Source organism: Lepisma saccharinum, chromosome 1, assembly GCF_977018435.1.
Source record: "Lepisma saccharinum chromosome 1, izLepSacc3.1, whole genome shotgun sequence".
Lineage (NCBI taxonomy): Eukaryota > Metazoa > Arthropoda > Insecta > Zygentoma > Lepismatidae > Lepisma > Lepisma saccharinum.
The window spans coordinates 95,372,839-95,388,504 of NC_139229.1; the positions used below are offsets into that span (position 1 = coordinate 95,372,839).

A 15,666-nucleotide genomic window follows, 5' to 3' on the forward strand; every position below is an offset into this window, starting at 1 on the left:
TGTCCAAAATTGAAGCAACAAACAGGTGATTTTTTTTGGTTGATAAATTTGCCAAGTTTAACCTGTTGCTATCGTGATTTTTTTGTTGATAAATCCTGGCAGGAGTGCCCACAGGGGGTTTTATGGCGCAGGTTGCGCCATCGATATTTTTGGGGGGATTTTTTTCCCTTCAAATAATATAAAATTCAACATTTATATCTTTTCCAAAATATATGTAAAAATTTTATACCTTAAATGCACCATATTTAATCCATTAGATGAAGAAATGAAAGTGTTTAGGGCATTACCGAAGAGGGGGGGGGGTATCAAACTCCTATATGTTAGGCCTTAATTGACACGTGGGTTCACGGGCCTCCCCCATGGCGCAGTGGTAGCATCATTGCCTTGTAATCAAGGGGTCCCGGGTTCGATACCCGGTGGAGGCACAAGTGGTTCGGATCCCACTTTAAACTGTAGGTCCAGTCCCGATTAGCCTTACTGTGCATAAAGTGGACTTAAAACACCAACTCAAACCCAACTCAGACACGTGGGTTCTGAGGGGGGATTCTGAATTCAACTTGGGGGGGGGGGCAGTATCCAACTCTAGGTCGTAGATTATGGCGAGTACTTTAGTTAGAGGGGGATTGAGCATTAAATTGAGGGTGGTATCCAATTCTTGTGTATTACTATTGTCTTAGACTGTTGCGGAAATTCTGGTGTGGAGACTGAGAATTAATTTTTTGGAGGAGGCAATATCTACTCTTAAATATTAACAGTAAGTCTAAAATTGGCATGGAAATTTTGGTGGTAGGATTGAGTATGGAATTTAAAGCGGGAGATAGAAAGCTCTTGATAAAGTGTGAAATCAGGGATTTCTGTAGTGGAGAGAGAGTTCGAATATTACATTTTGGTGACTTGTATTTAGCGACAAGGCATCCACACGTTTTCGACCCCGAATGTGCGAAAGTAAAAGCTGGAAATGGAAAAGACTAAATATCTCGGGATCTTAAGAAAGTATTGAAACCCCATTAAATTAATATTCTTCAAAGCCTGCAAAGAAATGGATGTAAAAATTTTCTTTGCTCGCAATAATTTGTTGCTACAATGTGTGTTTGGCACTTTAATGAGATGTATATGAAGTTTTTATACTAAAGCTGCATAACAAGACAAGCGATATTCTCGATTGATTGATTGATTGATTTGGTGTTTTAAGTCCACTTTATGCACTCTAAGGTTAATCGGGACTGAACTTACAGTTTAAAGTGGGATCCACGCGATATTCTCGATTATCATGAATGATTTTAGGGGTGGTCTTGAGTGATGGCACCACTGTTTAGGGAGGAGGGGCAGATCAATTATAATGTTCAGTAAAGCTAAGGAAAAAGTTACTTTCGGTAGACACGCTGTCGTGATTAAATATTTTGTGGGGATTATGATATGGTTTATGGGCGTGAATGATGTGATTTGGGGGAACGCATGACATGATTTTGAGGGGGATGCCCTGGGGGGGGGGATTGGCACCCCTGAATCCTGGCACATTAAGGTTTGTTCATTTTCTATCTTAAACCAGTTGTCTATAACATCATAAATATTACTATCACCTGATCGTATTATGTGGTCAAATGGACACACGGGAAAGAATTTCTGTTTGTTGCTTTAATTTTGGGCATTAGAGTGCGCATCAAATCTCCTGCATATGGCGATCGCCAATAGCAGCGCACTGCAGCGGTGCCATGTCTTACACGGAAAAGAGACAGCGTGTTTGAGCGAAACTCCTTGTCACGGAGAGCACGGAACTAGGCAACGCCGCACGTCTGTGATTCGCTGGTGCTGTTCAGCCTTTCAAGGCCATATGCAGGAGATTAGACGCGCACTCTTCTGTGGATGTGATGGGGAAAAAATGGATTTCTTTTTTGGAATCAGCATACTGAAATTATTCAGGGACAAAAGTCATCTGTGAGTCATTCAAACACATTTAGGGCCACGGTAGCTCAGTCGTTAGGATGTCTGACTATCATGCGAGATGCCCAGGTTCGATCCCCAGCAGGGGAGAACCGGGACTTTTTCCACCTGTTCCAGCGGCTCCGGTGCCCACCCAGCATCGTATAAAGTGGGTACCTAAAGGAAACTGGTGGGGGGGTGGGCAAAGGCAGCCAGGGGCATGGTGCTGATCACATCACCCCCATCTTCAGCCGAGATCAAAAAAGTGTGGGGCCTTCATGGCGTGGTGCAAAGCACAGGGGAGCACTTTACTTTTGTTTTACTAAGATAATCATTTAATCTCAAGATCTATATATAATCTCACAATTTAGTATAAAATAATGAAAAATGCACAATTTCACGGGATTTTGAGACTCAGTGGAAGTTTTGCCCACCAGTTTGACAAACTCCATGAGACTCGCAGAGTTTGGAAAAATATTGGCTGCTATTGGTGTTGGCTCAGCCTTAATTTTCACTTTATCTTGATATTGCTGTGTGTAAAAATGTGTTTACAGTTTATTTGTCTTTGTGTTTTTTTGCACCAATGTTGACAAAACTATAATTTTTTTTCCTTTGAATGGCAAGTGCATTTTATCAGGCAACTTTCATTAAAATTACCTTTAAGGCGAGGAGATACAATTACACACCAATTGTGCATTTATTTCAGTATCGCCCGAATGGGCACTGCTATTAAAACAAACCCTGGGTGTATCCAAGAGTATGAATTTCTCTCCATGTTGCAAGTGCAAACATTTTGTTATGTTGATTATTAAGCTGGACACGATGTTTGAAAAATATGATTAATAATAATATTCGGAATCCCATGTATTCCTTATGGGGAATCAACTTCAACATCAAGTTACGGCTAATGAAATGGAAGTTTCGACTTTTCCGCTGGTGAAATTCATCTTCAAACTGCCCTTTTCCCGTTGACATTTGTTTCTATTCCATCGGAAGTTTTATATTCACAAGAGAATGAATCAAATCATACTCCCATATGATCAATGCTTTTTCCCTTGCCTCCTCGCAGTGTTGCCAAACCTGATGGGCATAAAATAACTAAATTTCACCTTAAATGGAGTTAAAACTGACTCTCATGGAGCTAGATTTACGATGGCTGGATAAAGTGCCTTCTAGGGTAATGTTAGTTGTCAAAGGGGTGGGGCACTGCTATTATCGTTAACTCTAAATTGATGACAATTTATTCTTACTTTTCAACATCTAGATCCGGCGGAATCGCCCATCTCAATAATCCACCGATGGTGGTATGAAATCGAAAGTAAGGAATTCCCTGACGACAATATTATGTCAATTTCACGTCTAACATTGCACTATAAAGAAGTAGCTGGGGAGATAAGAGAGAGTGGGGCGACGCGGCCAATATAACAATATCACGTCACGTGCAAAATGTGTAATTATGACGAAAGGTGGTCTATGTGAGTCGGAACCAGAGATGTCATCATAGTTGGGCATGGGGGTGGGCGTCCCAGTTTACAGCCGAACGAGTGCGCGAAAGATTGATTGATTGATTTAGTTTATTTTACTTCGCGTTTTGTGCCTCTTGGCTAATTTGCGAAGATGGGGATGAGTGATGAAATTGATGAATGGACATTCGCAAACAACCAAGCCCGAGCGGGATTCTAACCCGGGACCCTTGGCATTGCAGCGCGATGTGGTAACCACTCGGCCACAGGATCCGGCTAAAGTGTATGAAAGAACCAGATCTGGCTCCAAGAGAGCTAAGTTGGCACACTGCCATGGACGGAAGGGCTTGGGAAGACTCCCGTGGAAATTGTATCGCATGCCCTTAAAACTTAAAAAAGGGTGGCAATTTGTTTTTCCAAAATAAGCAGGGTGTAAGGGGTAACTCTTTCTAAGGACATCCAAAATTCAGCCTCGTTTCCCTGTAGTACACCCCTATAACTGCTTCTTGAAGGTCAACGAGGCTCTGATGCCTAGATCAATGACCAGAATAATCCTCTATAGGGTTGCATATTGTCCTTGTATGTGCTGGGTATTTTTTTTAATATGTATGAGGATTTTATCCTTGGAAATGGCATGAAATAAAGAGTTTTAAAAATTGAGTGAGGACATTTGATTAGACATGTTATTTTTCTCCTTAAGGGCTTATCCCCGTATTGTTTGATGTGCAAAAATAGTCAAGAGTGTTAACATTAATATGCCCATAATATGAAAATCAATTGAACAGTCATTTCGAAAATGAACTAGAATCCTGAAATATAAATAATACAATGACGTGGATCAGGTTTAATTCAAGCATGTCTGATTTAAACTTCTCTATTTTAACTTCTTACATGATTTGTTTTTTAATTGTTTTTATTGTTAAGACTTCCTTTTCTTCTAATTGTAGTTGAGGAAGAAAAATCCCTCACTGGAAGGTGTTCGCATCATAGTGGTTGATAACTTTCAGGGGGAGGAGAATGATATAATTCTTCTGTCTTTGGTGCGGAACAACGAGGAAGGAAGGATAGGTTTCCTGAGTATTGAGAATAGAGTGTGCGTAGCACTCTCTAGGGCAAGGAAAGGTTTTTATATCATTGGAAGCATGAACATGCTGGTAAGAGAGAGCAAGCTGTGGCAAAAAATAAACGAAACTCTGGAAGCTCAGAATGCTGTTGGAACGCACTTGACACTGAAATGCCAAGTCCACCAGACAACTTTCACCAACGTAGCGACGGCAGAAGACTTCAGAAAGAAGTCCCCAGAAGGTGGGTGCTTGAAAAATTGTGACGAGATGTTGCAATGCGGGCACAAGTGCAAGTGGGCGTGCCATGTCGTGAATCGACAGCATAATAACTACAAGTGTTTTGAGAAGTGTGGCAAAATTATGTGCGAGCTGGAGCACACATGTGAGAAAAATTGCCACCAACCGTGCGGAAAATGCATGGTTCCATTGCTGAAGAAACTTCCATGCCAACATGTGACTACTCTACCTTGCCATGTGGACCCGTATACGTACGAGTGCCGCGAGTTGGTTGAGAGGCAGATCCCACATTGCGAACACAAGATCATGATGCCTTGCTTTGAGGATCCACGTAGGTATCCCTGTTCCGTACCGTGCGAGTTTCGCTTACCTTGTGGACACTCGTGCGAGAACAACTGCCACGTCCAGGATGATCCTGATCATTTGAATTACAAGTGCCTCAAACCGTGTGCCCGCAGCAATGCAAAATGCCAGGAGAACCACAGGTGCAGCAAAAGTTGTTGGGAGCAATGCGGAATGTGCACGTTCAAGGTGAAAAAGGTTCGCTCCTGTGGTCATCGACATGAAGTACAGTGCTCTGTAAATCCGGAAAATATTGTTTGTACGAGGAAATGCGACAGAATCATGGTTTGCGGACACAAATGTCGCCTCAAATGCAATGAAAACTGTGTTCGGTGTCCAGTAAAAGTTACAAAAGTGATACCGGACTGTGGACACAGCATCGAGTTGATGTGTTTCCTTGAACCAAAGAGAGGAGACTGTAGGGAAGTGTGTGAAAGAACTTTAAAATGTGGTCACAAATGTGGTAAACCATGTAGGGACCCTTGTACAAAGCAGTGCAAGGAAATGGTACCAAGCTCTGTTCGACCACTCTGTGGCCATGGTGTTGAAGTCTTTTGCCATGAGGTATCCAGTGGTAAGTGTGTATCTTCTTCTTTTATTATACTAGACGTTTCTAATCCTGTTTGGTAATGTTAGGGGGAGAAATTGGTGAAAAGATAGAGATGATAATAAAAGTGAAAATGTTAGTATTTAACAGAAAAATAAGAAACAACATCAGTAAGATTGTGAGTAAGGACATAACAAAATTGCAAAGTCCACAAGTAGTTTATTTTATTTTAATATTTGGCCATTAAATTGCAAGAACATATGAATTGAAGATACACGTTCATGATTTTGGCTTTCGTTCTTCAACAAGAGCCTTTCATTTTTCAAAAAGGTGCAAGAAATGAGCACCTTCATTAGTAAGAAATTCCATACATGTTTCTGACTTACATTTTTTCATGTGTATGTTTATTGTGGATGAGCATTTCGAAAAGACTTCAACTTGCTGTATTTATCTTATACTTGAGAATATAAAATGACGTAATGTAGTTTCCTAACTAAAGCAACATAAATCTTTCAATATTATCAGATTTTTTTGTGTGAAACAAAACTTTATGCACAGACAGGCTAATCAGAACTGGTGTTTTAAAGTTGTAACCGAACCACTATGTGTCTCCACTTGATTACAAGGTGACAGCAGTACCACTATGTTTTAAAACATATGTTTTTTAAAACAATCTTTTATTTGAGATTTTTGTTTCATTCTTTGTAAGTATGACAATTTGAATTTCTTCTTTTTCTTCACTTCACTTTCAGGTTTAAGTCCAAATTCAGATGCATTGCTAGATCACTGCAGGGTTCCATGTCACAAACAATTAGAATGTGAACATCTCTGTCAAGGGACATGTGGCGAGTGTCTCCAGGGACGCATACACCAGCCATGTAAAGAGAAGTGTGGCAGAACATTGATTTGTGGGCACAGGTAAGCTATGTTCTCTATTTTTAGTAGTTCTCTACTCTGATAATAGAGAAAGCGGTGGATGTGTTCAATTGATACTAGGAACCAGGGTAGACAAATCTAAAAATATTTAGAACCCAGCTTTTTTCTTTCTTTCAAATACAGCCTAAGAAAGCCAAGAACCCAACTAAGATAAAGCTACGCATTTTGAAATGCGATATTATTAATTTTTGCCCCGAAGTGACCTTCTTAAAGAAGACTCAACCGTAACAGCATGGATTGGATTGGATTGATTTAGTGTTTTTAAGTCCCACTTTATGCACAGGAAGGCTAATCGGGACTGGACCTACAGTTTAAAGTGGGATCCGAACCACTATGTGCCTCCACCTGGTATCGACCCCGGGACCCCTTGATTACAAGGCGACGATGCTACCACTGCACCATGGGGGAGGCCCGTAACAGCATGGAAAATTATGCATTGAATTCTAATATATGGCCGACTATCATATATCGCTTCAGATATTAAAATTTGGTAGCAAGAGTGGAAAAAAATATATAATTGCTTGTTTATTATTCTGCTTTAATAATACGTGTGATACAGAAAACGCGCAAACATTTAAAAAACACTCATTCTACTCGTTACTTGAAAAGAAAGAAGTAATGGAATTTTCAATAAGTGAACTCGAAATATTAAAAAAGAATAATTTTAGAACTGAATTTGAAAATTCAACCCCTGCTAGGAACCAATATGAAATTTTTCCAGATCAAGTTCAAATATAAAATTTACTGATACGAATAACTCATAATGTACCGTCAGATGGGGGTTATTTCGAACAAAATGGCATTTTTTTCATTTTATGTTGATATTCCTGAAGTTTTGAAGTTAGAATTACCGCACTTGCATTGTTCGAATGTAAATTGAGTGTTTTCACCAGCTTCCACGTGTTTCCATTGTTAGTAAAAAACAATGCACGTTGAGAGCGGTTTCTATTGTGGCTTGTTGAATTCTTGCGGAAACTTCTTTTTCTGCACGTCAATCAAACGAATCAGAGTGTTGATGATTGTTGTTTCTTATTTGTCCTGTTTATTTTAAAAGTGACTGTGAAGAGTTGGATGAATTCAACGCTCTAGGTCGCACACTGCACACAGTTTTCCTGAAGTGTGTAATATGCAGTGGTAACTTCGGACAATGCCGCGTGCATATAAAAGAAAGTTAGGAGTGCAGATACACTGCAACTACGCACAATATAAAGTACAGTGCGTTCAATTTAAAAGCGTTACGTAAGGTATATTTGAGTCTTGTTTTTGTTGTTGTCGTCCGTTATGTTCCGTCCGTTCCGTTATGCCCATTGTTACAGGAAAAGTTTATTGTAGCGGAAAATAGGGAAGGGGAGGTGATGAGGAGGGAGGGAGGGGACGGACGCATTGTCAGTTGCAGGTGTTCCGCTGTACTGCTGGGTTGTGTTTGTTCTTTGTTGAGTTGAGTGAGTGAGAAATTGCCCTCTACGATGCCATTAGTGTTCAGGAACGTGCCTTTATTGTTGAACAATATTTCAGAACAAATTCATTCAAAAAAAACTGCAGTAAATTCACGGAATGTTCCGTAAGTGTGCTCCGACTGTAAGTTCAATTCAGAAAATGGTTAATAAATTCCATGAGACAGGGTCTGTATGTAACGTGAAACACCGACGTACATGGTACATAGGAGGACTGTACTAAAACAAGAGGCAGTGACTAATGTTAATGAAATAATGACAAGATCTCCCCACGAACCTTTACGACGCCTAAGCCAGGAGATGCAAATGTCCGTAGGATCAGCCCATACAGCAGTGAGGAAAATGTTGAAATTATATCCATATCGAATTCAAGTTTTTCAAGAATTAAAAGAAATTGACTACCCTAATCGTGTGCACTACTGTCATTGGTTGAAGGACTTCATTGGGAATGACATCACTGTGTTGGACTACGTGTTCTTTTCCGATGAAGCATGGTTTCACCTGAATGGTTACGTGTTTTCGCAAAATTATCGAACATGGAGCTCTGAAAATCCCCATCTTTTTATGGAGTTCCCCCTCCACCCTCAGAAAGTTGGTGTCTGGTGTGCCATATCCAGGTGGCGAGTGGTAGGGCCAATTTACCAAAACATTATAATGCAGTTTGTTGCAATGTTGGAACCAGAGGAACATCGGTGCTGGTTTCAACAGGACGGCGCAACTCTGCATACTTCCAATAAGACTATGGCTGTGTTAAGAGATTTCTTTGGACACAGGATTATTTCAAAGGGACTGTGGCCTGCCAGATCCCCAGATTGTTCAAGTCCGGACTACTTCTTGTGGGGGGGTTTGAAGCAAAAAGTCTACAGGCAGAATCCACGCACCTTAGAAGAGCTGAGGCACCACATCACTGAGGAAATTAGGAGTATAACTGTAGATGTCCTCCATAATGTTGCAAGAAATATGGAAAAACGTGTTAACATGTGTATTCAAGAACAAGGTCATCATTTTCAACATTTGCTTTAAGAATCTTACTTGTATATTGTGTATATTGTATATTTGTGCTCCATACCGCTTTTAAATTGAACGCACTGTAGATGCGGCAGTAAAAGTCACCGTAAGGCCTCAAGAGTTTTTGATGTACCATGGTGCACCTTAGAAAATAAGGTAAATCGAACAAACCCAAAACCCATCGGAGCACCATCTGTTCTTGATCCTGAAGAAGAAGAAATGCTGATACATGGTAATCTTAAAGGCAGCACAGTGGGGTTACCCTCTCACTTCAAGTGATTTACATTATATTGTGAAAGGATACCTGGACAGGTTGGGAAGAAAAGAGAAACGATTTCATGAGAATCTGCCAGGCGTCGAATGGGCAAGATCATTCTTGAAGGAACATGCAAATGTTCTTTCCGTTCGTCTGTCTGAGAATATCAAGAGAGCTCGTGCTGAGGTCAGTTTGGAGAGACTGTTCAAGAGTTTTTAATCATGTACAACATACCTTAGAGAACATCCCACCTGAAAATGTCATCAATTATGATGAAACGAATCTGTGTGATGACCCTGGAGAGAAACGCGTGATTGTTAAGAAAGGCATAAAACATGCAGAGAGGGTAATAGACCCTTCTAAGACTAGTATTTCGCTCATGATCTGTGTTAGTGGCGATGGGAAGCTACTTCCCCCATATGTCTCGTACAAGGTCGAACATTTATGGGACACATGGCAAGCCTGGTACAAGATACAACAGAATCAAAAGTGGGTGGTTTGACCTTCCGTTTTTTGAAGATTGGTTCTTTACGGTAGCACTGCCATATTTAAAACAGCTGGAGGGACATAAAGTCATTATTGGAGACAATTTGTCCAGCCATGTGTCTTTATCAGTGGTCCAGGAATGTTAAAAAGACAACATTTGTTTCATTTTTTTTAACAGCAAATAACAACACATATTCTTCACATATTCATGTGTGCTATTATGGGCCACTTAAAAAAGCATGGAGACAAGTACTGATGACCTGGAAAATGTTGACATGTGGGCCTATCTCTAGATATGCCTTTCCTGCCCACCTGAAAGAAACTACAGAAAATCGAAGCACAAAACTCTGATATTGTAAGGAGCGGCTTCAGCAGCACTGGGTAAATTCCTTTTGACTCACAGAGGATCCTCAAAAGATTTCCAGAAACGTCTGGTAAAAGTGAAAAAGAAACATCCTGGTCGTCCAGTTTCCAGGCTTTACTATCTGAAGCACGCTACGGCTCTGGTAAGAGGACAACAGTTTGCCGTCGCAAATTGAACGTTTCTGCGGGGCAATATCTCTCCTTGGTTGCCACTTCAATAACAATCAAGTTGCCAGGAACCAGGCAGAAAATTAAGCAGTTTCTACAGAAAAGCAGCAAGAATATGACCCTGTGGAAATTGAGGCAGAAAATCAAGAGAGAGAACTAAATGAAGATTCTGGAATTTCTGGACCGGTGCTTGACTTAGAAAATTTTGTTGTAGTGAACTACAATTATGACCATGGAAACAGGTAACAGACAAGACAGTATGTTGGCGTTGCTGTTGACATAGGAGCACGGGATATGACTGTAAAATTCTAGTGATCGAACAGTGGAAGTAGAAGAATGTTTGTGTTTCCGAATGTTGAGGACGAGGACACAGTAACAAAGGACCAGATTGTCAAGATTCTACCAGCACCAAAGGAGAAACAGGGAGTTTTAATTTTTGATGAAGATGTTATCTAACTGTTCCTATATAGACTGAACTACACAGAAATGTATTGTATTATCATTTTGTTCTTATGTAAATTTTTGTAAGATCAGTTTTGAAACAAATAAAAAAATAGTAAAGAGTTATAAAATTCCCAAAATTAAAAATTTCACCCTTAAGAAAAGTGTTGAATAATATTTTTTTTCCTAATTTTGAGTCCAAAATAACCTCATACGCGGGATAAATTTGGACAAACTCCTGAAACAAATAACTGTCCGAAATTACCCCACCTACTGGAGTAACTTTGGACACAATTTAACATTTTTTAACACCATATAGTGAATTACTCTGTACATTTTCCAATGTTCAATATGCTCCTTAAACATGTAGCTATCCGAATAAAATAAAATTATGTACAATTCCCTCATCATTAGTGAACAGTAACAAAAAAACTGTAAAAAGAGTCCGAAATATGACGGTACATAAAATTGACTGAAATTGATAACTGATAATCTACTGATCCAATGTAAAGTTCCTGGAAGAACATTATTGATTTATTAACCTCCTTAAGTAACTTGGATAATTAATACATAATTAATTTATGTAACCGGGTGATAAGTGTTTTTTTTTCTTTTTTGGCCTTTGCCTCTATATTTCGACATGTACTTTATTTCCTATAGTACATGGTGTTTATATGCTAAAAATAATAACAAAATTGCACTAAACTACAGACTATTAAGTGTTTAGATATATCAGATGGGTATAACGGTAACGTCTGACCAAGTTCAAGTATCTTTTCCCAGAGGAAGATGTTACAGGAAGCGGACGTAGGGGCCAAAAGGGGTTTTTAGGTGATACCCGAACCCAATATCGTGCATTCAGAAATTATATTTCTTCCTTTCATATAACCACGTAACTAGAAATGAGTCGAGTCATAAAAGGATAAACAAAGTAAACCCAGGGATTGGCCATTCACTTATGTATTTAATTGGAAGGACGTGTAATCGCAAAGAGTAGTTAATGCTTTTCTTGCTCGTCAAGATAACAGATAACAATGCAGCAAGCTTAACGATTTTAACATTCATTTGTTTACATACATCTTCTTAGTGATCAATAAACATGTAGTAGTATCCAACTTATATCCTAAGTCAAGGGACTGAAGAACCATTAATTTAGAATTTACACTCCAAAATTAGGTTAACATGGGGCGTGCGTTCCTTTATTTTTCAGGTGAGCCGAACAATATAGATCTAGCAATACTGCATGCAAGCTACGCCCTCAACCGAACTAAGATTCTTAATCTAGAGTCGTTTTCACGTTCAGAAGAGACAACGGCGCTTATGGAGAAACCGCACCGTTGCCAATACAGCGCTAGCTCATGTCGCCGGGAAATGATGACCTTCCTTCACAATGAAGGTGTTACATATTTTGTATATATAATGATAATTATATGTAATTATTAATATTATACTGTGAACGTTACAGTTACCCTTTTTACTATGATCCACACGCGAGTGTAATGCACGAATAGGACACTTCAGAAATCACTTAAAAAAGTAAAAATCACAGAGCTCACACAACTGAAAACACTTTTTCGGGAGAGGGAAAAAGTCTTAAACAGACCAAAGCAGATCTCTCACTCAAGTAAGGGGAACCTGGCACATGGGTTAGATTCAAGTTGCAACCCAAAACAAACAAATGAGTTATGGCCCACGTGAACTGATAAGACGTGAATGACTCAAGCAAGGCATGTCATATTTCTATCTTGAAGCCCCATATTTTGTCACGTGTTGGAAAGCCTTTCAAAGGTTAATATGGTGTCTATGAATTTATGTGTACGTTGGAAACTGAAAGGTGATCTTCATTTCAGTATTAATGTCGACAGTAAACGAAAACAACGTGTATTTGCGACAGCACTAATGTTGCTCACAACAGCAGCATTGGAAATAATTGTCAATTATTAAATTTAAGTAATTTCAATTCTATTATAACAAACTGCATGAAGTTCATATTTTTACTGAATAGAAATAAAATAACTGGAAAACTTGGTGTTGATTAGCCGGAATGCTGCGGTGTCAGCTCAAGATGGCCAGACAACGTCTCCTTACTTCGCGCGCGGTTCGGGTTAAAAAGAAACTCCAAATGCATGGAAGTAATATTTCTGGGAACCTTTGAGTGGTTATAAAAAATAATTTCATTATTTTCTCCACAACTTTGTCGCTGGAAGTTTTTACTTGGAATTACAGAACAAAAAATGGCCAGCGACGACATTTTCTACTGCACAAATATAAAAAATCTCCACATACTTTATTTGAATATTTTTTAATGCAAATATGCTTTAAAGTATTGATAAATTCTGAGTACCACCGTCACCTATGACAATTAAAAAACAGTGTCAATTTTTTTAATAATGAATGCTTCAATTTTACGGCATGTTTCAACGTTAGGAATGAAAACAATGTAAAAATTGTGTTTTCACAGAAAATTTGCGTTTTTAATTTATCTAAAATTATGTAAGCAAGTTACCAGTTTTTTGTGTTCACCATCGTATTCTCTACAAAATTTCCTGCAAAACTGCAGGTACCGATTTTACTTAAGCTAAATTTGTAAATCCAGAAATTTGACAACAGCGCGCTAGTATTTCCCTTAAGAAAAGCATTGCCCATAAGAGCCCATTGTGTCTTCTGAACGTGAAAACGACTATAGAAATTTCCTTTTTGTTATTTCGTTCAAAGGAATCAACAATCGTTTGACAATAATAGGGCCATTTTTATTTAAGCTTCCTTCAATATAAAATCAGTCCTTTTCACAGCACGTGCCCAAGTAACAAACAATCGACTAATTAGAATTATCTTGGTTCAACAAAATGAAATACAGTCAAACCCTGATTATATGTTTTTCAGGGGCCTGTAAATAAAAAAACGTAAAATGCTGGATACGTAAAAAGCGGAAAAACATAAGGGAGGGGTGAAACTCAAGTGTCAGTAAGAAAGGACTACACAATCTACTTTTTAGGAGGTATATTGTATCAAAAATTATTTAACAACGGGAAAGAAGTATAATAATGAATTTCTAAGGAAAAAAGCAAGACGTGCTGTGAAAGTCAATGACTGATTAACGGGACCCACTTTTGAGGGTAGGAACGGTGGATGACTGCTTCTAACTGCCGCCTATTAGGTTCAGTTTATGCATTTGATTGTGTGAGATCTCCGTTTACTCTGTAAACTGGTAATTAGTTGCTATTTTTAGAAGTCCCGGGTAATTGGAGGGGGGGGTGATCATTTATAGCTGGATGCCAATCATCTTTATACACTGTAGTCGAAGTGTCCTGAAGACATGCAGAATGGTTCAGATTCCACTTTGAGCTGTAGATGTATCCAGTCCCGATCAGCCCAACAGCATGAAGTGAACAAAACAAGCTTTGTCAAACTTACTCATGTTTAGACGTCGCAATAAATTATCAGTGACGCGTGCAGATTTTCGAAAGGGGGAAGTTTTTCTTTAAGAAATACTGCCCAAATGGAGGGGGTTTATGACCCCCATCAACCCCCTTTGGGCACGCCACTGACTGTTATTTACATCCATGTTAATGGACAATTTATTATTGGATTTAGAAGTCTTGGAGATGGCAAACACCTCTTCCACCAATAGTTTGCTCGTAAATAACGTGTTTCATTTTTTTTCTTTTGTCTTCCCGTCAATGTTTAATATTGTGTGATTTATTTTCAGCACATGAATCGTTCCGATAATAAGCGACGATTATATTATTCTTAGCATGATGTGCATTTCCTTCCTGCACTGCTCTGTTCAAGGTGTTTATCAAATTGAAGAACAAGAAGCAAAAAATAAGTTTCTTTTTTTTAACTCCTGGCTTTGATCTGGTGCTCTTGTTTCCTATCGTCAAAGGAGAACAACCTTTTTCTTTCCTTCAGAGTGGATGAGTCGTCGCTCTGGCAGCTGCACTTTGCTCACAGGCACACCGTCGAACCGGTTTGTAAAGGGAGGCAGGAAGAAAGATGGAAGGAGGGGGAGGGGGAGGGGAGAAGGATCACTGATTGAAGCTCTCCCATGTTGTCATGTCAATGCTTCTGACATATGAGCAAGATTTCCGACGTGGGGCATTAAAGAATGAGAAAGGAGCTAAATCCTTCAATTACTGCATAGCTCTGCACAGTGCCAGAGTAATGAACTCGTATGGGGGGGAAGATGGGCATCTTTTTTTTTTCTTCCCACTTGCAGTACAATATGTTCTTTGAATGAGCGTATTCAGGTTGAAAAGCAACTACGTAATTTTAGTCGCAAGAGGAAAGTCTATTCGCCTTTATTTTAATTGGTTAAGATGTCTCGTGTAATTGGTTAAGATGTCTCGTGTAAGGGTGCTCACTTCCACACGAGCAAGAAAATCTGGGCAGAAATACTTGACATTTTTCAGTAATTACAAGACTAGTGATTAGGGATGGACGATAACGGAAGTTTGATATCGCGATATATCTTCAAGAAAATATCGTTATATCGGCAATATATTGTCTCCATGATATATATTGCAAAATATCGTGATGATATATCACTGATATGATATATATCGCTAAAATATTGTGAATGTATATCGCCAAATATGATGATATATTGCCGACATTGTATATATCACCAAATATCATGATGATATATCACTGACACGATATATATCACCAAAATATCAGGACAATATATCACCGACATGATATATGTTGCTAAAATCTCATGACGATATATCGCCAACATGAGATATATATATATCGCTAAAATATCATGATGATATATCACAGACACGATATATATTGCTAAAATATCATGATGATATATTTCCAACATGATATATATTTCCAAAATATCATGACGATATACAAGGTGACAATTAATGAACTATATGAAATAAAACGGAAATTAGTGACAAACCACGTAGTACACAAACTGTATTGCACATGTAAACGGCACTACAGACATTTGGATTTAGGTTATGAC

At 38.9% G+C, this 15,666-nt stretch overlaps 1 protein-coding gene across 3 annotated transcripts in view; it reads left to right on the plus strand.

Annotated features, from left to right (window-relative positions):
• The window catches only part of LOC145998403 (NFX1-type zinc finger-containing protein 1-like), a 155,738-nt gene that overhangs the window by 49,627 nt on the left and 90,445 nt on the right, over positions 1–15,666 (plus strand). For all 3 annotated transcript variants that reach the window (XM_083134816.1, XM_083134811.1, XM_083134822.1), the window contains exons 6-7: positions 4,331–5,600; positions 6,326–6,491. In XM_083134816.1, the coding sequence (XP_082990942.1) occupies positions 4,331–5,600; positions 6,326–6,491 (1,436 nt within the window). The remainder of the gene's footprint in view (positions 1–4,330; positions 5,601–6,325; positions 6,492–15,666) is intronic.